Below are 24,541 nucleotides of genomic sequence, written 5' to 3'. Positions count from 1 at the left end.
GCAGATGGAGATCCTATCCAGCCTCAGCTCTGCAGTGCCAGAGACGACTGCTGTGTGCCGACAAGGTGCATGGTGGATGCTGTACAGAACATTGACACTGGTCAGACATTGGACAGTGGAGGGGCCGAACTTGTTGCAATGGACACGGGTAAAGGTGACATTGTGAAACCCTACTACGTGTATGTCAGTGTAAATGGTACAAGGCTGAAAATGGAGGTAGACACTGGCGCAGCCGTGTCCGTGATATCTGAAACTCTACTTAAACGCAGGTTTAAAGATGTGACACTTAGTCCTGCAAATTGTGTGCTGAAAACCTACAGTGAGGAATCATTGCCGTTGATAGGAAAATTCACAGCAAAGGTGAAATGCAAGGAACGCTCAGAAAAGCTAGAACTACTAATCGTGAAAGGAAGAGGTCCTGCATTAATGGGCAGAGACTGGATAAGTCAATTAAAGCTAGACTGGTCAAGAGTCAACAGAGTGGCCCTTGATACAGTGGATGATGTGTGTGCCAGACATGCATCAGTGTTCAAACCTGAGCTAGGCAAGTTAAAAGGTATTGAAGCCAGACTACATGTAGTTTCAGATGCAGTGCCCAAGTTCTGTAAGCCTAGAAATGTGCCTTATGCATTAAGAGAAGCCGTAGAGAGAGAACTGGCAAAATTGGAAGCTGAAGGTGTCATCTCACCCATTAATTACAGTGAGTGGGCAGCTCCAATAGTTTGTGTGCCTAAAAAGGATGATAGTGTGAGAATATGTGGAGACTACAAGGTCACCATCAATCCATGGTTGAATGTGGAACAGTATCCACTACCCAAAACCCAAGATTTATTTGCTAAACTAGCAGGAGGTCAGCAGTTTACCAAATTAGACTTGTCGCAGGCTTATCAGCAAGTTCTGTTAGAGGACAATTCAAGACATTACCTAACTATCAACACACACAGAGGGTTGTATCACTACAATAGGTTACCCTACGGTGTTGCTAGCGCCCCTGCTATTTTTCAAAAGCTTATGGATCAGGTTCTTCAGGGAATGGAAGGGGTCATCTGTTATTTAGATGACATCTTAATTACTGGAAAAGATACAGAAAGGCACCTGACTAACTTGGAAGAGGTGCTTAGTAGACTTGAAACTTACAATCTCAGGGTTAAAAGAGAGAAGTGTGCATTCATGCAGAACAGCGTTTCATACTTAGGGCATGTCATTGATGCCATGGGCATACATCCAATGAAGGAAAAGACAGATGCTATTCAGAGGGCTCCAGTTCCGAAAAATGTAACTGAACTCAGGTCATTCTTAGCTCTGTTAAACTACTACGGGAAGTTTATCCCTAATCTAACTACTCTGATTCATCCAATGACAGCATTGCTGCATAAAGATGCAACCTGGGAATGGTCAGAGAAATGTCAAAGTGCATTTGATAGTGCAAAGAAGTCTCTTCAGTCAGATAAATTGTTAGTACATTTTGATTCAGAGTTACATATCATACTAGCATGTGATGCTTCTCCTTATGGAGTTGGTGCTGTAATCAGCCACAAAATGAAAGATGGAAGTGAGAGACCTATCGCATTTGCATCCAGAATGTTAACTAAGACAGCAGAGACCCCAACTGAGCTATTTCTGAGAAGACAGGTGCGAACCAGGTTGTGTCTTATCAAACCAAAGTTCTCTCAGAGAATGCAGACCGAGTCTGAACCAAATCTTCCCCATGTTAGGTCTTTTAAGGTTGGTCAACACGTGTTGGTAAAAAATTACAGGGGAGGGGAGAAATGGTTGAATGGAGTTATAAGTGAAGTGTTGGGTCCTGTCACATACAGTGTTGAAGTACATGGAAATTGTGTGAAAAGACATGTGAACCAGATGTTGGGTGTCAAGGGAAATCCAAATCAGACTCAAATGGACCCTTGTGACAGGGCTTCTTGGGAGATTGATGATTTCAATGCAGACACTGATGTGTCAGAACATCCTGAACCACAGGTTGTGGAAGAACGACCTGTAGAACCACCACCGCCAGTTGTGGAAAGGAACACTCGTCCTGTGAGAGACAGACGTCCTCCTGATAGACTGAACTTGTGACTGACATGCAGATTGGTTATTGGAAAAAAAAAAGAGAGAAAAGAAATCTGTAATGTAATGTATGGTTACTGTTGAAGCAATACTGTACATGGTTATGAGCTTAAGAGCAAAAGGGATATGTTAGAATCCTAGAAAAAAAATGAAGTTTGAATTTACAGGGGAGGAGCTGTGGTGTTCCCAACACAGAATATTAACCAGTGTGGGTTGGTTGGTTTTGAATGGGTACATTCAAATATGATTGGTGCGAATGAGGTGGATGTCAGCTATTGGTTGTTCCTGAAGAGTATATAAGGCAGAATCACCACCAGGGCGCTCTCTTGGTACTCCGCTCTACTCGGGATAGCGAGGTTGTTACAGCGTAAGAATAAATATACTACGTTACTGTCATAAGTCTGTCGTGTGCACTTTCTAGTTATCTACTTAAACAGTTTAGAACAGTATTAGTGTTTCATACACGACATCTTTTAAATCCAAAATTAAAACTCATCTTTTTGCCTTAGTTTACAATTAGTTGCATTTAAATTGAGCACTTCATGACCAGTACTGAATGGCGAGTCGGTTTCTGTCTCAATGAATTTACCAAGCACTGTTCTGCCAACAAGATTATAGAGTATAGATTATTGACCATTGCAAAATGTTCTCTTCTCTCTCACATTTCTTTTCTCTCTCCTGTGTGTGTAAATGGTGTGGTGCACGTCAACTCTGTCCTCCTCCCAGGTCTCCATGGTGATGGTGGTTGACACCTGGACACTGCTTGGCATCCTCCTCATCATATTCTTCATGTATCTTATAATTAAATTATATTATGTTATCCTCGTTCAATGTTGTATTGTGTAAATTGTGTAACACAACATCCACTGCACATCTGTCCGTCTTGGGAGAGAGATCCCTCCTCTGTTGCTCTCCCTGAGGTTTCTTTCTATTTTTTCTCCCTGCTGAAGTTTTTTTTTAGTTTTTTTTTTTTTAGGGGATTGTTCCTTATCCGATGCAAGGGTCTAAGGACCAGCTTTTTTTATTGCTTCAAAGCCCAATGAGGCAAATTTTTATTTTGTGATAATGGGCTATACAAAAAAACCTGACCAACCGTTCGAGCCGTTGCGCAGTGGATTGGTTTCTGTCACCTTCATCATACAAAACAAAGTGACAGGAAGACAAGGAGCTCTGCTGCTTGTAAAGGATCATTATTGTTAAAAAACAAATGACAAAAAACAAAACAAAATTTAACTCTGACAGAGGGAGACACTTTCTGCTCTATGTCCAGCAACACAAGCTGGATAAAAACAACAGTACTCATTACAAACATTTTTCCTTTTTTTCCCAGAGGAATTTTCCTGATTTTTTAATTTTGCAATATAATATTAGATCGTCAACTGAAAGACTTTCAAATGTGATATGAAGTAGATTACAGTGTTGTACACCCTACTGCGTATGTCTCACGTGCAGAACAAGTTAAATATTATGGAACATGCTGCTCAGTGTTTACAAGCCGCAGAAGAGCAACAACTGCTTTTTAAATGGACGTTACAAAAGTTTGATGTGTGTTATGTCAGACAATTACTACAGTGCAAGATGCCCCTCCAAAATATTTGTTTTATTAATAATAAACACGCCTAATTCACCATATCGCTTACATTCATTTCACACCCAAATATAAACCTCCTGAATGATAATTGCACGCAGTTCCCTATCTACACTCAGTGACATGTCAGACACTTCATGGATAACAGGTCATTATGGGTCACAATCGTACCTGCGGGTGGTGTATCACACGATGCAGGCCGGCCCTCATCAATTACAGTAAGATCACTCAACTACCCATTTAGACGTCTTTTTGTTTTTTTTAACCACAGCACCACACAGTTCTGAAAATGTTCCCGCAAAACTCGAAATGTGCCCTACAAAATCCCCTCAATTTTGCTTGAGGGGTAACGGTGGCACAGTTGCTGCCCTCCTGTGTCCATTCCCAGCGTTTACCCGCCGTATTTCTCAGCGACTTTTGAAGGACAGGGCAATTGGAGACCATTAAATCTGAGAAAATGGGTAGGATGACCCCGACGCTCCACCGCCACGCCCTCTGTGCCCCGAGGCCTGGGAGGAATAGAGGAGGTCACCGCAGCTCTGAATTGCATCCCAAATGGCCCCTCATAAAGACACGGGTTCAGGACCCCTCAGTTTCGTACGCCGTATACAGTTGTAGATTGTACTGATTGTAAAGCCCCTCCGGGACTACCTTGTGAATTTGGGCTGTACGAGTAAACTTGGCTTGACTTGACCAGGTAGTGTGTCAGGGGGCCAGCAGACATGGCTGAGACTGCCCCTGCACATGAGAGCTTGGACGTAGGGAAGGACGTATTGTGTGCGGTGGGCTTTCAGTTTAACGCTCAATGCTCTTTTTTTTCTTTCTTTTTTTTTTCCTTTTTGGATTCCCCCAGCCTTTTTATCTCCCCAGTTGTATCCAGCCAATTGACCCTTCGCTAAGCCCCGCCCCCCTTAGTTACTGTTGCTAAGCCCGTCAAGCTTTAACATTATTTTACAGTTAATAAAAGTAATTACTTACCTTGGAGCAGACAAAGCTGTGCTTGTTGATCTTTGAGGGGTTCATCTGGATTTGAGGAGGTCCACGTAGCTTTATCCACAGCCTACATGCTTCAGGGTTTAGTTTTGGTTTTGGAAAGGGAAAAAACGTACATCTCCTTCCAACCTCTCCGGGTAACGAGTGTCACTGTTACAGTGCTCCAGGCACGGCGTTTAACCATAACTAGAGAGAAGTCCACAAAACCAGCTCGAAAATGAAGAAAATCTGAAACTTTTGCATCGGAGTCAACGGAGCGCCGCCATGCAAGTGTCGGACCTCCGTCGGAGCCTGTCCCGTGCTGCGCTGTGACTGGCCAGTCTGCGTTTCGGGGGCGTGGCTTAGCGAAGGACGAATTACCCCCACTCTTCCGAGCCGTCCCGGTCGCTGCTCCACTCCCTCTGCCGGGGAGGATCCGGGATCCGGGGAGGGCTGCAGACTACCTCCTCCAATACATGTGGAGTCGCCAGCCGCTTCTTTTCACCTAATAGTGAGGAGTTTCGCCAAGGGGACGTAGCGCGTGGGAGGATCACGCTATTCCCCCCAGTTCCCCCTCCTCCTCGAACAGGCGCCCCGACCGACCAGAGGAGGCGCTAGTACAGCGAACAGGACACATACTCACATCCGGCTTCCCACCCGCAAGACACGACCAATTGTGTCCGTATAGGGACGCCCGACCAAGCCGGAGGTAACACGAAGATTTGAACCGGCGATCCCCGTGTTGGTAGGCAACGGAATAGACCGCTACGCTACCCGGACGCCCGAGGGTGCTCATTTTCTGGCCGATTTCACAACAAAAAACTATTTGTGATTGTAGTGGGGGGGGGGGGCGACTTCCACCCTTATCTCTACCTTAGTTCATCTGTACTCTGTGCGGACGGTTCGAGTAATTTAGTTTTTATATAAACAGCACAAGTGCAATTGTTGAAATTCATATTTCAGATCTTGTTTGAAAAGCAGATTATTTTAAATCTAAAATGCTAACCAAGGCCTGGTTGCGTGCAGAGCGGTCTGCCTGGATGAGTCCGCCCTTCTCTACCTTGACTTTCTTGTTCTCCAAAATTACATTTAAACACAGAGGTGTTTCTATTTTTGCAACCTCGTTCCTCTGACAAGCCTTCAAAAGAGGCCCTGGGAATGCTTCATAATGAGAAGCTGTGAGTAGTGACGTAGCTTATAATTGAGCAACAGGGCTTTTCCAACATTTGTTAACATTGCCAGACACCTTAGGAATATTGATAACCAATCCTATTACTACAAGTTAAGTGTTGAATCTAATATCCTCCTCTTCTTCGTCTTCTTCTTTTTGTCTTTTGATCTAAACTCAACCTCTTCCTAATATTACTTATCAGACGAGCCTGTGTCGATCAAAAGAGTGACCCTAACTTTTCACTGTTTATGACTTGGTTTCTAAAGGTAACCTTCACAATGCAATTAACAATTATTCAAAAATCCATCCACCCATCCATTATCCAAGCCGCTTATCCCAACTGGGGTCGCGGGATGCCTACCCCGGCAGTCATTGGGCGGCAGGCGGAGAGACACCCTGGACAGGCCGCCAATCCATCACGGTCAACCAGGGTTGCCAAAAAAAAGTCCCCCCCCCACTCTTTTTCTCCCCAATTGTACTGCCCCCCCCCCTCCCTGCAGACTACCTCTGATACTACATGTGGAGTCACCAGCCGCTTCTTTTCACGTGACAGTGAGGAGTTTCACCAGGGGGTCGTAGCGCGTGGGAGGATCACGCTATTCCCCCCCCCCCCCCAGTTCACCCTTCCCCCCCGAACAGGCGCCCCGACCGACCAGAGGAGGCGCTAGTGCAGCGACCAGGACACATACCCACATCCGGCTTCTCACCCGCAGACACGGCCAATTGTGTCTGTAGGAACGCCCGTCCAAGCCGGAGGTAACACGGGGATTCGGACGCCACACCGCCACGCGCGGTCTATTCCGTTGCCTAGCAACAAGGGGACCGCCGATGGCGGTCTGTTCCAGTCTATTATTCTTTAAATAGACCGCCACCCCCCAAAATATTTTTGTAACACGGTTTAGTTTCTGCTAATGTTAGCAAATACGTTAGAAGAGCTTATAATTGCCCTGTTACTCATCTACTAGTCTCTATTTACAGCTACTCGGTATAAAGCACAACCAGCAGCATTTTAATTCATTAGTTCCTTGATAGTCAATGTTTGTTTGGTTTTGGGGGTTTTTTTTACGATTCTCCATCTTTTTTTAAATTTTGTTTTTTCTTCTAAATATCAGGCTTTTGTACGTCTTGGTGGTTTTAATGCCTGCATGGCAGCGAGGTTAATGACTATGATAAACCAGTAAAAGCTCTAAACAGGAGCTTTTCTTGACGACCAACACAGTTTGTAAACAAGCGATCCGTGTGCTCGACCATCTCGGTGTTGTTTATGTTTTTAAATGCTGTGTCATATGTCAGCATCCGACTTCTTAGTATTATATTGTTATTATTATCATTATTGTTGTTATTGTTATGAGTGAGATAACACGAGCGCACGTGTTCGGTGTCGCACGTCAGAGATTATTCCGGAGTTTCGGTGGGTGGCGTTCTCCGCGGTGTTTGGGTTAATGGCGGCACAGAGCATCTGACCAACGCGGAGTTGACAAGAGTTTGCGTTTTGTTTGGGACTCGTTCCCTACGCATGCTGCAGGTACACACGGTCATGTTTAGGTTCACGGAGATAACGCCGATCCAGTGTGGGAGGGAATATATACACATATATATATAATATGTGGTAACTGAACGAAGTCGCACAACCGCAGCCGCGGGTCTGCAGGCGTGCGGTGACTGCCAAGCGGCGTTGGCCACGATAGCCCGGTCCCCTCGACCCAAACAAGCGGCTGTGTGGATGCTATGTTATGTATACTGCAGTATCAGTATGAAAGCAAAGGTCTCTTCTGCGTTTGGGAGGGGACGGACGTGCCATGTCTCTCAGTCCATATCTCTCTGAATGTGTCTCTGTGCAAGGGTATCGTGTAGTTTCAAGTGCGTGTGTGTGTGTGTGTGGGGGGGGGGGGCAGAGAGAGAGAGAGAGAGAGAGAGAGAGAGAGAGACGGGGGGGGGTTCTTCCTTTTCTCTCTATTTTTGCTCTTCTCTTCTTTGTCCTTCAAGTTAAATTAACGTTTGTGCTACCAAATATTGTTAAATTGATTGTTTGTTTGTTTGTTTGTTTGTTTGTTTTCATCAGTGCAACAACTTTTTTTTAGATGATAGTTTGTATGTTATAAACTGTACTGTAGTGTTTTGGACCACCTTGTGCTTTGGCAATACTATGTAACAGAATACGGTCATGCCAATAAAGCCCTGTTGAATTGAATTGAATTGAATCGAGAGAGAAAGACAGAGAGAGAGAGAGACTTTTGACTTTTTTTTTTAAACAACTTTAATAAAATGTCATAAAGTCACGGCAACTTTGAAACAAAGAAACAACAGAACCGGACTGTTAGCAAGATATAGAAAGAAGATTATCTAAAAACACATTGCTAAACATTAATTCATCATCCATCACTGAACAAATGGCATCATTATAACAGCACTGATGTACAAACACAACCATGCTATTCATTAGCTTATGAGAGAGAGAGAGAGAGAGAGAGAGAGAGAGAGAGAGAGAGAGAGAGAGAGAGAGAGAGAGAGAGAGAGAGAGAGAGAGAGAGAGAGAGAGCAAATTAAGGAAATGCAAAAGAAAACCAAAAACCAACCCTCTTTGCTATAACAGCTAAAGTAATATTACCACAGGCTTTTGTCATGAATTGAGCCCTTGACCTTGCAGATAATTTCCAGTGTTTACCAACATCTACATACGGTAATTCAGTAAAAAGCTGCAGGTTCAAAGTCCAGTTGACTGGACCTATATCACCATTCAGAGTGCCTGTAGGTTCACATCGTTTATGTACACTTTCACATATATACCGAGCCAGAACTGTTAGGTCTTACTAGTCTTCCATCAGATTTCACCATGTGCATGTGTGTGTGTGTGTGTGTGTGTGTGTGTGTGTGTGTGTGTGTGTGTGTGTGTGTGTGTGTGTGTGTGTCCATTTTTATATGACAGTGCAACCCAGGGTCAGTAGGCCTCCAGTGGGGAGGACACATGAATAAAAGATGAATGAAAAGGTAAAATGTGTTTCGGTTTTTACTGTTTTACTTGCTTCGAATTGTCTGTTTGTGTGGCGGTTATGAAATGCTTTGGGGAAACTCTTTTTTTTCTTTGCCCTTTTCCACAGATAGGTTAGCGTGCAGGATTACCACCACCACAGCATCTCGTGAGCTGGTAGCGATGCAGCGTTTTGCTCTTGGACTCTGCAGCAGCAGGAATGTTTGCTGACAGAGATTCTGAATTTGGTTGGATCCTCATGGGTGCCGTGCTGCCCGAAGGCACTATTATCATTAAGTGTGAGCCATCGATGCCTGCTGGGGCCTTGTCTTTACATGCAAGGGTCTTATGAGCACGAGGAATCCCCTATGGGAATTTTTCAAACATGTAGTTTGCTTTTCCATACAGGCATGTTTTCAGCCAGAGGGCAGTGACAGACCCACTTTACATCACAAACAATCAAATTTGGGTACCACTTTACAATAATACTACCCTTACGAAGGATTTATAAATGGTTTATAATTAGGTTATAAACACTTTATAAATCATTAATAAACAAATATACGCAAGTTATAACACCGTTTTCATACATCGATGTGGGCTCACTATTTGGCAAGATCAAGTTACTGCTGCCTTTTTTTTTTATCTAGCTTACGCCCATGCCTTATGCCAATGCCTGTCACCTGTACTTTTTATCTCTCTATTCTGTTAAATCTCAGGTCATGCTAGTTGCTAGCAGGTCTTGCTAGTTGCTAGATAAGTAAGCAATGAGAGCTGCGGCTTAACAGTACAGATAAATGTGGGCTCACTATTTGGCAAACAACAGGTCAGTGTTGCCCCCTTTATCTAATGTGTTATTTATCAATGATTTATAAAGTGTTCACGACCTAATTAATAAAGTTGCACTTGATTCAACTCCTTTGGATAACCATGACCTGGATGAATGAGAACATTCACAGACTAATTAATAAACTAATTATAAACCATTCATAAACCCTTCATAAGGATAGTCTTATGTCTTATAAAGTGGTACCCAAATTTGTATGGTTTTCTTTTTTTACGAGCTGTAGCCTCTTTAACATGTTGTAGTGGAGACTTAATGGACTTATGGACATAATTCACCAAAGCCTGTCGTTTGTTGTGTTGTTCAACATGTATCGTTTTGCTATGTGACTTTTTGTGTTGACTCGCTCACTTTAAAAGCTCAGTGTGTAGCCATGGTAACACGGCGACGTTACGGGTAATTTGGTTTTTCAATATTTTTGTTGTATGGGCAGCATCATCATGTTTTTGGGGTTGATAGTTAGTGCAACAATAAATGGAGGAGTGGGTGGAGAAGAGTGTCAGGAGTGATTTGCGACAGAAGGGTACCAGCAAGAGTTAAAGGGAAGGTTTTCAAGATGGTTGTGACACCAGCTATGTTATATGGTTCGGAGACAGTGGCACTGATGAAAAGATAGGAGGCGGAGCTGGAGGTGGCAGAGTTCAAGATGCTAAGATTTCCATTGGAAGTGACGAAGAAGGACAAGATTAGGAATTAGTATATTAAAGAGACAGCTCAGGTTACGCGGTTTGAAGACAAAGCAAGAGAGGCAAGATTGAGATGGTTTGGACACGTGTGGAAGAGAGATGCTGGGTATATTGGGAGAAGGATGCTGAATATGGAGCTGTCAGGGAAGAGGAAAAGAAGAAGGCCAAAAAGGAGGTTTATGGATGTGGTGAGAGAGGAAATGCAGGTGGATGGTGTGACAGAGGAAGCTGCAGAGCACAGGAAGAGATAGAAACGGATGATCCGCTGTGGCGACCCCTAACAGGAGCAGCTGAAACACGTATTGGTGTGGTCAATGAGAGAAGTTGTTCGTCTCTGTTTTCTTGCAACTTCCACACTGGTGACCCTGCTTTCTACTGGATGTTTCAAGAGAAATTCTCTTCACGAACATGTCGATAAGTGCAGTCTCGCTCAAGCTACGGGAGTTCTGGGAAATGCAAGCCGTGGCCTTGTTTGCACAGACAAAAGCGCAGTTTGTGTTCAGGGAGGTCACTGCAGATACCACAAATTATTATGTTGTCAGCAGCTTAACAGTGGCCAGGGTCATAAATATCCTTGAGGACCCTCCAGAACAAGGCAGATATGAGGCACTGAAGGCGTATCTGCTTGAGACATTTGGCCTCACTGAAGCCAAGCATGCTTGTCAGCTCCTCTCTCTGTACTGCCTGGATGTCTCAAAGCCTTCTGAACTGATAGACAGCATGCTAGCTCTTCTGGGAAACCACAGGCCGTGTTTCCTCTTCACTGAACTATTCATGTAAACACTACCAATGCAGGTACGTGCGGCTATGGCTAACACAGCCACAAAGCCGACAAGTTTTTCTCTGCCAGTAAGCAACACTGGGCGGTCGTGCTTGACCCAGCCCGGCTCAACTCATCTTCGCCGAGGGACACAGCAGTTGTCACTGCCACAGAAACAGCGACTCAACAGCAACTGCAGCAGCAGCAGCAACAGCGGACCACCGGCCCAAGTTTTCACCAGGAGCGGTTTGGCTCTAAATCCAGTAAGTGCCCTCCTCCATGCAGCTTCAGCATGGTGGGCCAGTGCTCAGTAGTGTCCATGAGCGTCAGCTGAGCAAACAGGCTGCTGTTCATCCACGACGCCGCAGTGGTTTCTGTGTGACATGGGCACGCAATGGAGCATCCTGCACACCTCTGGAATGGACATGCTGGTTGAAAGACACGGTGCCCCTCCTGGATGCCACAACGGCAGCCCCACTCACACTTATGGCATGGGGCATGTGGACACCTGACCGGTACCCAGTTCCACACATCCAGAACTTTTCCACCCGCTTGGCTAGAAAGGTCATCTTCTCAAAAGTGAACCTCGTCCGTGGCTACCACCAGGTCCCTATCCACCTGGCAGATGTTCCCAAGACTGCGGTGATCACCCCGTTTGGCCTTTTCGAGTTCCTGCACATGTCGTTCAGCCTCAAAAACGTCGCGCAGAGCTTCCAGCACCTCATGGACTCCATGCTGCATGACCTGCCTTTCCTATTCGTCTGCCTGGATGACATCCTCATCGCCAGCACCTCCAGGAGAGAGTATGTCTCAGACCTACGGACTCTGTTCGAGCGGCTCAGCCACCATGGCCTCATCATCAACCTGGCCAAGTGCCAGTTCAGACTGACTGACTACCACTGACTTCCTCGGACACTGTGTCACTAAAGACAGGGCGGTCCCCCCTCTCGTCGAAGGTGATTGCCGTCACAAACTTTCCACACCCACTCACGGTGAAGTCCCTGCATGAGTTTCTGGGCATGGTGAACTTTCACCACCATTTCATTCCCCAGGCTGCTCAATTCATGTGGCCCCTTTATGAGGCCATGAAAGGCAAGGCCGCCAAGCATGCTGTGAACTGGTCAGCAGAGAGGGACTAGGTACTTGCAAACACCAAGACTGCTCTGGCTAATGCGACAATGCTGGTGCACCCATCACCCAAGGCTCTGATCATCATCACCACGGATGCTTTGGACCGAGCTGTCGGCGCAGTGCATGGATCGTGGTTGAACAGTGCCTGGCAGCTGCATGCCTTCTTTAATCAACAGCTGCGCTCCAATGAGCAGAAATACAGCACCTTCAACCAAGAGCTCCTTGGCCTCTACCTCGCCATCCGACACTTCTGTTCCCTGCTGGAGGCCCAGTAATTCATGGAATTTGTGGACCACGTTTGCTATGGCTAAGGTAACTGAGCCATGGTCCGTCCGCCAGCAGCGACAGCTCTCCTTCATCTCGGAGTTACCACAGACATAACACATGTTGCTGGCAAAATCAACCTCGTTACCGACGGCCTTTCGCGGGACTTCAAAGGGGCTGTCCACTTGAAACTTGACTATGCCCACATGGAAGCTGATCAGGCCTCTGACCCGAAAGTGCAGGCTTACAGGACAGCTGTCACAGGACTGCATTTAGAGAGCGAGGTTTTTGACAACACTGGCACTACGCTCCTGTACAATATCTCCATAGGTCAGCCCTTGTTCCTCATTCCTGCCAGGTGGAAGCGGCAGGTGTTCAACGCTGTCAGTGGCCTTTCACACCCAGTCAGGAAGCCTTCTCAACAACTAGTGGTGGCCAAGTTTGTCTGGCATGGGCCCAAAAAAGACATGAGAGACTAGGCGGATACCTGCGTGGAATGCCAGTGCTCTAAGGTGCACCGCCACACCGAAGCTCCAATGGCGCAGTTCTCGGCGCCCAAAAGGAGGGTTGACCACGTTAATTTGGACCTGGTGGGCCCCCTACCTCTCTCCCACAGTTTCACGCACCTCATCACCATGGTGGACAGGGGCACTCAACGGCCGGAAACCATCCGGCTGTTTTCAACAACATCCACCAGGGTAGCTTGGGCATTCATTGGAACTTGGAGCACCTGGTTCGGTGGCCCATCTGACCTCTCCTCTGTCCAAGGCTCACAGTTCATGTCTGAGCTCTGAAATGCAGGGGGTGAAGTCACCTAGGGTGAAGCTCCAATGCACCACTGTGTACCACCTGTAATCTAACAGGTTGTGCAAGTGGTTCCATCGCTCCATGAAGGCCACTCTTCGGGCCAGCCTCAGAGACAATAGTTGGGCTGACAGGCTCCTGTGGGTCATGCTGGGCCTCAGGACCACTCCCAAGGATGACCTCTAGTCCTTGTCCACTGAACTTCTTTACAGCCAATCGCTGCAGGTCCTGGAGGATTTCATCCCCAATGCCACATCCCCTTTGTCTATGACCTAACAGCAACCCACGCTCTTGGACAGCACCAGAGCCTTTGCACCTGTCCTCATGTCGCACCATGGTCTCCCGCAGTCTCACGTTCTGGCCAACCCACAGGCAGTGGAGTATATGTTCATCTGCCACAGCACCCACCGTGGACCCCTTCAATATCCCTACCATGGCCCATTCCATGACCAGGGAGAAACACTTCTTGGTAGAGATCAGTGGCAAGCTAGAGCATGTTTCTGTGGACTGCCTTAAGCCAGCTCACCTGGACTTGGACTGTCCCATTGGACTACCCCGGCCCCCACGGTGGTGCACCCTGCTACCCTGTCCACACACTGCCACAGGCCCTCCTAATGCTCCCCCAGTGGGTGCCCCGGCCTCTGCTCCTGTTCGGCGGAGCCATTCCAGCCAGGCCATCCAGCCCTACTACGTCAGCTCTTCCTATTAAGGTGAATTCTGGGGAGACGCATGTAGTGGATACTTAATGGGCTTATGGACATAATTCACCATAGCCTGTCGTTTGTTGTGTTGTTCAACATGTACTGTATGTTATGTGACTTTTTGTGTTGAGTCACTTTAAGACCTCAGTGTATAGCCATCGTAACGCGGCAACATTGGGGTAATTTAGTTTTTCAGTGTTTTTGTTGTATGGGTAGCGCCATTGTGTTTTTTGGGTTGATCGCTAGTGCAGCAATAAATAACACACATGTTGGTGTAGTCAAAGAGAGAAGTTGTTCGTCTCTGTTTTCTCGCAACTTCCACAGTCTAACTTACAGGCCACCTTCTCTCCCATTAGTGTACTTTGCACAGACTCATTGACGTGCACTGCTCCTCCTTTCACATCACCATTTACTCCATGTTGTACCAGTGCGTACTTGTCAAAGGCCTCCCTTTTCCCCCTCTTTGCCAGATCCCGTATTTATCCTGTATTTTTAGAAACCAAACCAACAGCCGGTCCTGCCTTGTTGTTCTTCCCACATTCCCCTGCCTCAGGATGGGATTGGGGTTGCTGACCTTCCACTGAACCAACAAACAACCAAACTCTTTTTTTTTCTTTTTTCTTTTGCTTGTAACCATGTTGAAGTCTGCACTTGTAGCAGTCTTAATTAGATTTTTCTTGTCTTGAGGTGTGAAACATCAGAACAAAAATATGACGGTATGACGCATGGCGCAATGACATTGTGTTCCCTGTTGCAACAAAGACTTGGAAAAGGTTCTGACTGTCAGTGACGAAGTTTGCCTTTACCACTGCATTAATTATGAGCATGTATGCGTCAACAGTCTACGAGTCTATGTAATCTGATCGGCAGTGATCAACTCAATCATTCCAAAACATATGATTTAAAATTACTCCAATGCAATGGTTTTGTTTTGGCAATACTGGCAAAAATGTACTAAATTATACCTGAATTTAACAAGATTGAAAGAAAGGACTCCCATGGTATCTAAATGCTGTAGGTGGAGTCAGACTGGCCAGTGGCTCATGTTATCACTTTGGTTGTGACTAATGTCAGACCCAACCACAAATTGTTTTGGAAGGCCATGCTGAATTCCAAGCCCCAACATGAACTTTGGCATGATTGTGGACAATGAAAGGCTGTGCTATAGAAGACGATGATGGAGTATAAAAAGACTTGACACAATCAGTCTAACCCAGGAGTTTATCACTTGGCAGCCGTCCTGTCAAAACAATAACCTGTGGTTCTTAATGCCGCTGTCCTAACCCGCGTCTTGCTTTTCCTGCAGCATGATGGAGTAGGCTTGGGCCAGACCATCTGCACAGTTCACGCCCTCATCAGCAGGTTGGCTTATGGATCTTTTGTGACCCTGTTTCATAAGTGGTATGTAGCCCATAGCTGTAACAAGGATACTACAGTTTCTGAAATGTCATTATAAAATGCTCTGTATGTGTTTTGTAAAGAAAACAAAACACTTTAAAAAGGGTGATTCCTTTTTTGTGAAAACTTCTTTTTTTCTTTTTTGGATTTCCCCCCTTTTTCTCCCAAGTTGCACTTGGCCAATTACTCCACTGTTCCGAGCCATCCCGGTCCACACCTCTACTGGTCCGGGGAGGGCTGCAGACTACCACATGCCTCCTCCGATACATGTGAAGTCGCCAGCTGCTTCTTTTCACCTGACGGTGAGGAGTTTCACCAGGGGGACGTAGCACATGGGAGGATCACGCTATTCCACCCAGTTCCCCCTCACCCCCAAACAGGCACCCCGTCCAACCAGAGAAGGCACTAGTGCAGCGATCGGGAGACATACCCACATCCAGCTTCCCACCCACAGACATGACCAATTGTGTCTGTAGGGATGCCCGACCAAGCCAGAGGTAACATGGGAATTTGAACCGGCGATCCCCGTGTTGGTAGGCATTGGAATAGACCGCTACCCTACCCAGATGCCCCATGAAAACATATTTAACAATTTTAACAACTGTTGTAGACTGAATCAAGCTCTTCTTGATGGTATTTCCGTTCTGTTTTGCCTGATAAGGTTTCTTTTGCTGTGGAGTTTTCCACATCCGGATCGAGGGTCTGATGATAGGGGGTGTCTGTCATATGTTGGAATCTATTTTATTTTTATCTGTTGGAGAATATGATGTGATTGCAAAGTCCTCTGGGACTGAAAGTGATTTAGGGCTTAGATAACAAATAGAATTTGACTTGATTTGGTCGTGGTACGCTCTTCTTTCATGCCCGTAATCCTTTGGTAAAAGAAGGCACCAATTTTCTAAATGGTGGTTATATTATTTTGGAGATAAAGTCTTAATCTGTTAAGATTGTCAAATTTGATCCAAAGATAAAAGCACATATTTTCCGTGGTGGTGTAGATTACTGAGGACATGATGGATACCAAAAAAAAAAAAAAGGGAGAGTGGAAAAAGGATAGAGGGCATTGACCTCTGTCAGGTATATAGTATGAACTTTTCACTTATTTCCCAAGTTTTTTTCACAGGAGTGAAGCCAAAGACAACGGACAGAAAAATCCAGAATGTTGACAAAATGCTTAGAATTAAACAGCGCATGGTAGAATAAATGACTGTGTTTTGAAACAAGGGAAGAGAACGAGAGAAGACTGACAGATCAAGAGCTTAATCTCCACCTGCCTAGCAATGTAAACAAACACGGTGACAACGAAGAGCAAAGCAAGCAGCAACACAGGAGCTGCCAGTGAATGTCAGATGTCTTTCTAAGCATTTTATCTTCGGAGACTCGGTTCAGATTTGTATCTGTTTGCTCGCACTGTTTGCTTTGATAGTGCAGTATTTATTTTCGTTCCAATATCCCAACGTTCAATATTGACAAATACGGAAATCAGGAAATAATGGAAGATATGGGTCAAGAGCATCACGCAAAGCTCCATTGTGGGCACTTGCTCATTTCTTCAGCATGCGTCAGTCTCGGTGTGCGCATAACATTAGATGTCTTGGGAGATACAGTAACGTAGAATGTGTTACTGTAGCTCCCAAGACATCTAATGTTATGCATATTGAGACTTGCTCCTTTCTTCGACATGCAACAGTCTCAAGATACACCAACACGTTGGCTCCGATTTTATCGAAAGCACTTGATGTGACGCTGACGTTCTGCAATGTGGTTGCCCAGATTTGAAAATATTACTCTAATTGCTGTGTTTGGGTCTTGTGCTTGGGAGAGAGAGAGAGAGAAAAAAAGTTGTTTCTGAATGGCAGGCCTCCAGGCTTTTACTTGTCAGCCCCTGCTGAACCTTAGAGAGGGCGAATTATTCCATCAGCAGCCCTCGGCGAATAACACCTCTTATTACCGATTAAAGCAAAAATGCAAAGAATTATCCTGCGTTCAGAATATACGAGGGCTTTGTAAAGTGTGTAGACTATGCACACAGTTTTTTACCATCCTCGCTTGGACTGAACTGGCTTGGGTACACAGATTACACCCTAAAACAAATTACTCAAACAAAGTGTATAATTCCAGGCATTCTGAACATTCCCTTTTCAATGTGTACATGAGCAACAGATGACAACAAACTCTGTCTCCTCAACCTCAAGTTACAGCCAAGCCGAGCAGACGGCGGGAGCAGATGAGTAGAACCACAGACCACTTGCAATGAGTCTCACATTCACATCTGCCAGCACAAGTTTTTTTTTTAAATATTTGGAGGATATCCCCGTAATACTTTGCAGGTAAGTTGTTTTGTTTCTGCCTGAGACAGCTGCAGACAGACAGTACCTGGGCTGGGCGGTGCTAAGAACCGGATTACAGTCAGACAAAGTGCTGAGAGATACCTGTGCAGATTCCCACAACCAACTTTCTAAGAAGTGTGTCGTCGCGCTGGCTAAAGTGTGTGGACAAATCAAATTTGCCCAGGAGACGTGAATCTCTCTGGGCCGGGGTTGCCTTTGTTCCGATATCTTTACTTCCATGGTAAGATGAGAGAGCAGGCCTGAAAAGGCTTTCCCTGTGATCTGAGGGCAACATCAGGTTAATCTCCCTAGCCATACTGATTCCGTTTATCTCACACTGATGGCCTTTTATTGTGTTGTGCTGTTTTATGTAGTGTATTTGCTGTTCTGTGGCAACAACAGATGTAAATTAGCTGCTAGATAACTCCAGAGGGGAGCGTGTCTATGTTCCCTCAACCCTATTTCATTGAATTTACCTAAACTTTACCTAATTTACCTTAACCTGACTTAACCTCAACCCCTACCAAACCCTAACCTTAACCCAACACTTACCTTAACCTAACCTCAACAGATAGCTAACCTATTTGATAGCCAACCCACATGGCTAAGGGGGATGGGGTTAGTCCTATGTTCCCTCAGCCCAAAGGAACATAGGCTGAATCCCTCCAGGGTTAGCTAGCAGCTAGCAATTAAAAAGTATTTGCACCAAATGGTGCAATTACTTCTTAATTGCGTGGTGTCCCTGCAAAAATAAACAATAAAATTATAATAGTATGCAATAATGTGCACACACTCGGGTTTCCCCTGGCCATCAGCTCTCCAGATACCTGTCCCACAGGGACCGGAGGGGTGACTCAACCAACCCAGGTAAATAATCCCCATTGACTGAGCCATGGCAGGGTTTCGTGAGATGCGTTGGCACTGCTGCAGCTCTCGGTTGGAAAACAGGGCGTGTGGAGGTAGAGCAGGGCGTCGGTCAGACATCAGATGTCGAGGCCGGTCCACCCCTCCCAGACGTTTCTTGCACAGAGTCCTATTGTTCAGCTCCTGAGCTGGAGAATTCCTGTCGAGAAAAGGAGATTCCTCGCGATGTAATGGGCTATTATGTTAGTGCTGGGGCCTATTCAATAGACTAATGAGCAACGTCAAACGCTAATGTCTCAAGGGAGCCCTGCACATAGGGCTGCATAGTTTAGAGGGTGAGTGCTATTGTGCTGGGGCTTTTGGCCTGTCGGTTCGCTGTTAACCTCTTCGGCTTTGTGGGGAAAATTCACTTTGAGCGGCGCTTCTGTAAAACAATGGAACCCATGTTCGTGGCTTCCTCATGTCAAAATTGATAGGATAACACACATCAAAGGATTCAGAAAAACAAACAAACAAACAAAAGGTTTGGGTTGTAATTTTGATGGAACTCTCACAACAGATTATGGAATCAATGGGCACATAAATGGCTGCCATAAAACTGTCATTTACAGCCGGTGTTACGGTTTTATTCTGTGACGATAACAATGGGGTGAAATACTCTGTGGATAATCTCATCTCATGTTTTACATCAACCATATAAAGCCCGGATAGCTGTACGTATTTGGAGAAAAAATGCTTGGAAGGAGCCAAAATAAATGGAAAGGCATCATCGGACATGCCATCCATGTATCACCCTCTGCTATTATGTAACATGTTGTGGACAAATAACTCGCTGTATCATGCTTCCCACCAGCTCCTTGTTGCCTTGATAACATTTTCCTTTGTTGTCCCAAGAGATTAATCTATTGGCAGATCTTCCTCCATTAACAGCTGCTTTCTCCGAGGCTTCCAACTGGCAGAGAGAACTGTGTTGTGCTCCAAACATTGCAGGTTTGAATCCGTGTTCATCATCTCTGTCTCTAATCAGTTCCTCTATGCAGTCTACTTGAGCAGACAGGCCCTAAAGATTTTTCATACATAAAACAATAACAACGATGGTTGTGTCTGGAAAACACACATATCGAGTGACAGCATACTGTCACCCGACACACTAAGCGGCGCAACATTCACCGTGGATTTGTTTGCTAAATGGGCTGGTTAGATAACACTGTTCAGCGAATTAGCATTGGATCGCTCTGCGTTGCCAGTTCAAGCAGGCCTCTGATGACTCGCCGACAAGAGCAAGCTTGAGATGCACACGAGTTTGAGACGAGAACAACTTGTGCAACATGAATCTCCAGCGAAGCTGATGTTTAGAGCGGGCACAAATTACAGTTTAAAGCAAGGTTTTCACAGAGCAATAATCTCTATGATGCAAAAAGATGCACCTCGGTGCCTGATGTGGTGAAGATGTCATTTGAGGACTAGTCACTTTGAAGTCGGTGTAATAAACCCAGCGTGAGTCAGTGAGTTCAGCCCCAATCCGCCGCTGTCTTTCTCCTGGGTGTATTGGTATGAAAATGATGTTTGCTGATGTAATTTAAAATCCAGCATCTGTTATTTACAGCAGTGCGAGCCAAGTGATGCCTGCTACTCGGAATTTGATGGTGTTAAGTCCAGTATAAGTCCATTCAGCTATTCATCGGCTGAGTTTTGCCAAAGGAGTCAAAAGGCTTGCACAAATGAAATAAATAAATGAATAAAAAGTTTTGTGACAAGGGGACAAACTTTCAGGTCCAAAACTCAAGTTTTATCTCTGGCTCTCCAAGTCATTATAAAACAGGTGAACAGTAACCACACTGGAATGAAACGAGACTGAATTAAAGATCTCTGCGGAAGTGCCACGTGGTTATATTGCATTGTGGGGAGAAAAACTAGGGCACAGACACACGCGCACACACACACACACACACACACACACACACACAGAGACACACACGGCCCCTGAGCCAAGGTTAAGTGTGATTAAGGAACAGCCAACTGCAAATAATGGCCGTTATCTCTCTATGGTCCACAGAGAGCAGAGGTGAGTCTGTAAAGGCCAAGGCAGTCAGTTAAGAGAATGGCCTCAGAGTGACTACTTCACTGGGTAAACATGACCTTTTGCTAAGTCACTTTTTTCATCAAAAGTTGTAGAGAATCACGCTGGAGGAGACCAAAAGGTAGCCTGCCGATCTCTAAACGTAGCTCAGGGGTGAGAAGGGACTTTGCTGTGGAAGGTCCTTTGAGATCTGAAAATGTAAAAACCCAGATGGAAAGAAAGTTCACTTCCGCTTTTGAGTCGCTTGATAAATTGTATCGTGTACACATGTTCGGCACACAGATGAAAGACTGGGCTTTTATTGCACTCTGCCTTGTTTACTTTGTTGAGTTTCTAGTTGAATTTCAGTCATCATATTTCATGATGACTCTACCCCCCCCCCCCCCCTCTCTCTCCCTCTCTCGACTTGTCTATGGTATATCGATGAGTTCACAAAAGGTCCCATTTCAGCTCCGCAGACCCTATACTGTCAATGTGAATGAAGTACTGCGTGGTTTACATGTAGATAGGAGCAACAGTGAGGACGACGCAGTTGATCAAGTGATTTAAATAACTGTTTAGCAATTTATTTCTCAGAGTTTTGCCAAAATATGGCATTTTATAACACATTTCATAGAAATTACAAATACCAAAACAGGATTTGAGCAACCAATATGGCCATTATAGTACATTGTACAACAAGAATAAATAAGTACATTCCTGTGAAAATGTACACAAAAATATCTGGGGGAAAATTAAATTATGATACAGCGGGGTAACAACAGCAGCTGTAACTGCTATTGGTGTACAAAACTCCCAATTCTATTGCGTAGCTACAGTACAGTGAACTTTGTCCTAATGGGATGGTCTGTTATGTGAGTGCGGTGTGCCATGAGGTACACACAATAACTCCTGCTGAAGTTTAAGGTGTGCAGTCAGTAGGTGTTTGAGACTGTCCCGAGACCACAAGGTCTCATGTTTGATCCCGATATCCAGTTGAAGTGTCCTCTGAGGAAGGCATGAAACCTGCTGACCCACTGAAAGTTGCTCTGGATAACAACTTCAGCTGATTTTATATCGTTCTGAGTACAAAGGAGTGATACCAGGGTCTACGCTGTGACCATGACACCTGAGATGATCACTGAAGGGTCCTTGAGTCTGTAAGGACCATGCCCTCGATTCACTTTATCTCTCTTCACCTGAGCTCCCACTATCTCTGACCTTGTCCATCTCCAGTATGAAGTGCAACCAAGCTGCGGTAGCCCCCCCGCTCAGACGACCCCCCGCAGCCACTGAGCCACCATGGATTCAGCTTGCAGGGTATCCAATGCCACCTGGAGGGGCCACTGCAACAGGCTCCCTGATGGTTGGAGAATTGGTTTGATGGCTATCAAGTCCCCCTGGAGGTCCTCCCGTCTCGTTTAGGGGGCAGTGTTTTCCCCCTCCCAGGCTCTTGCCCTGTATCTCTGTCTCGCCCGCCACCTCTCCAGCAGCAGGCGGGTCTGAAGGAGAGCCCTGAGAGCCAGAGGTGATGCAACTTTCCTGATGCCGTCCCTCATCCTGTTAGACAAGAGCAAAAAGGGAGGTCAGTTCAGTCAGTCAGAAAAGAAAACAGGTCATCGATCTATGTTATGCCAGAGGTTACCATAACTAGGGGGAACAGGCCGCTAATCCCCTTACAGTCAAACCACTAAGCACGCAACAAGATGCACAACACAGTTTTCACTGAATAGGGCGGATCGAATTTCATGTTTCTCCTCTATTAGTGTGTCAAATTATGACGCGTGGCGCCGCAAACTGTTAAAAAAAGAAAGAAAAAAGAAAACCATCTTTGATTTTGAAACATGACGGTACATGCGCAGAGTTGTGCCGGAGAGGAGCTCCATTACCCCTCAGCCTGACAGTTTTGTGAGGGAAAGTAATACAATTTACTTTTGGGAAATTCCGTAAAATCTCTGTAAAAGCTTTGCCTCCTCTGCCTCCTTCGAGAAAAAAGAAAGAAGCCTATCCATCGTACTATATTTGGAATTTCATGCTTGAGGGATGGAAATGTCGAAATTCCTGCTTCTGTGACAGGATCATGCGCCGTCATCTGCAGCTATCCTGCAGGCGCGCCGCACTTTTACGCGCGAGGAAATTATGCGCCGTGAGATATTTGGCTCCGCGTTGCGTGAGGTTATAATTACCGTGTCCATTTATTTTGCAAATAGACTTGTGGTATTCGCTCTTTTCAGTCAGAGCGGGTTGTCTTACCTTTTAATCCCGCCTGCCTTGTTGGCTGCCAGCTTGTGTTTGCACCGTCTCTCAGCACAGCCGTCGCCTCCGGCAGAAAGGATCACCTTGTCTGGCGATGTCTCACGCCTGTGAGGAAAAGTGCACACGACTCGGTCAGAGTGGAACCACAACCGACTGTTCCTCCCCATGGCTTTAAACACACCGAGAGTTAGGGGAGGGAGAGCGCGTGCACATACGGGCCACAGTAACCGCCGGTGTGGGTGACATAAAAAGAGACACTTGTTTTTGGGAAAGGCTTCAGGTTGCCTAAGGGGGAGTTGAACAAGTTCGAACTGTGGTAAATCGCAGTATTGCACAAGTTTTACCTGAGCTGGCAGAAGTTGGTGCAAGTGTTGTCATTCTCGCGGAGGCACTTGCACCGAGGTCCCTCGTCTGTAGAAGCGGAGTCCCCCACGGCGCGCCTCCTCCTCGGAGCGTTTCCCAGTCCGTATGAGACAATGCGCCTGAGCGGAACATCCAAACTGTTAACACGTTGGTACCGAAAACCGAGGAGAAACAACAACAACAGCAACAACAACATCTTGTCTAGGCTGTAAAGGACACTCACTCTGGTGTGTTGACCCATATGATGTCCAGGTGACAGAAGTAGACGCACTCCTTGTCCAGGAAGGTGGCGCAAGAGCATCGCTTGGTCCTCACGTGGCGCGCGGGGGGAGCGGTTGGTCCTCCTGCAGGAGCCGACACGGCTGCAAGGGAAAAAGGGACTAATTTAGCATCATGAGTAAATCACACTTGCACTTTCACCTGCTGTGTATCAGGCGGATTAAAGCCTGCTGATATAGTGTATTCACACCCTCGCTCAGAGGATCTGGAACAGAGCCGATACGTTTGGGTAGCTGTTAGATTACTTTCTGAAGTTATTCTGGAACATCGAGACTATTCGAAATGAAGATATAATTAATGCTGGGTTGAATTAATGGAGGTAGGGACCTCCTCCGAGGCGATCTGCGGTCTACCTGGTCAGCGCTCAGCTTACCTGTGTGCCAAGTCCCGGCGCACATCATCATGGATACGACGGAAACCACAACGCGTAAATCCATCTTTTCTTCTTTTTTTATATAGATTTCAAACTGTTTGGGTCCTCCAAAAAACAATCGTCGTTTCACGAAAATGAGGAAACTCTGTCAGGAAAATCCGACGGAGAACTCCAAGGTTGAAAATAAATAAAAGAGCAGGCTGGCTTGCGTCCTTCGAGACAGACGAGCGTCAGAAGCATCTCTTGTGAAGTCTCTCTGACAGTGTGGAACCACATTGGGCAACCCTTCTTTATACAAGTACTCCCCACCTCCACCCACCCCCCATCCCATCCCGCCACCCACACCTCCCCACCTCCTCCTCCTCCTCCTCCTCCTCCTCCTCCTCCTCCTCCCCCGCAGTCGCGTGTATACAGTTTTGTCCTTTCGGCTCATTCGCAGACAATGCTGTTTGTTAATAGTCACTGATAAGCAACGTGCGAGCCGAGATAAGGAGGCTGAAATGCCTCCGCGGTTTCCAATAGAGAAGGAGACGCCGGGGGACTTGCTGTGACCGTGTGCCAGCTTTGGAAACGGGCTCCGCGGACCGCGCAGTTGCACTGCTGATACAGCAGGTGGCAGTCAAACGACACTTTCAGCGAGAGACAGTAGCGGCGAGAGGGATA

General features: G+C 46.0%; 1 protein-coding gene across 1 annotated transcript; it reads right to left on the bottom strand.

The window, feature by feature from the left end:
• Nucleotides 1–21,276: 21,276 nt before the first annotated feature.
• On the bottom strand, nucleotides 21,277–23,988 carry edn1 (endothelin 1). Its single transcript, XM_056298831.1, has 5 exons — nucleotides 23,879–23,988; nucleotides 23,450–23,588; nucleotides 23,208–23,345; nucleotides 22,861–22,968; nucleotides 21,277–22,167 (listed from the first exon to the last, which is right to left on the bottom strand). Exons 1-5 carry the CDS (start codon nucleotides 23,940–23,942, stop codon nucleotides 22,029–22,031), a joined length of 588 nt encoding a protein of 195 aa, XP_056154806.1. The 5' UTR covers nucleotides 23,943–23,988; the 3' UTR covers nucleotides 21,277–22,028.
• Between the last annotated feature and the right edge of the window lie 553 nt (nucleotides 23,989–24,541).

Source organism: Lampris incognitus, chromosome 18, assembly GCF_029633865.1.
Source record: "Lampris incognitus isolate fLamInc1 chromosome 18, fLamInc1.hap2, whole genome shotgun sequence".
Lineage (NCBI taxonomy): Eukaryota > Metazoa > Chordata > Actinopteri > Lampriformes > Lampridae > Lampris > Lampris incognitus.
Note: the sequence above shows the minus strand (reverse complement) of the source record. Positions and strands in the feature narration are given on the sequence as shown.

Bases quoted from the DNA above. Each gene is read 5' to 3' on its own strand.
- edn1 (XM_056298831.1), bottom strand. From the start codon at position 23,942: ATGGATTTACGCGTTGTGGTTTCCGTCGTATCCATGATGATGTGCGCC. The intron at 23,589-23,878 runs GTAAGCTGAGCG...TTTCCCTTGCAG, and splicing joins CGCCGGGACTTGGCACACAG to CCGTGTCGGCTCCTGCAGGA. The intron at 23,346-23,449 runs GTGAGTGTCCTT...TGTTCCGCTCAG, and splicing joins ATATGGGTCAACACACCAGA to GCGCATTGTCTCATACGGAC.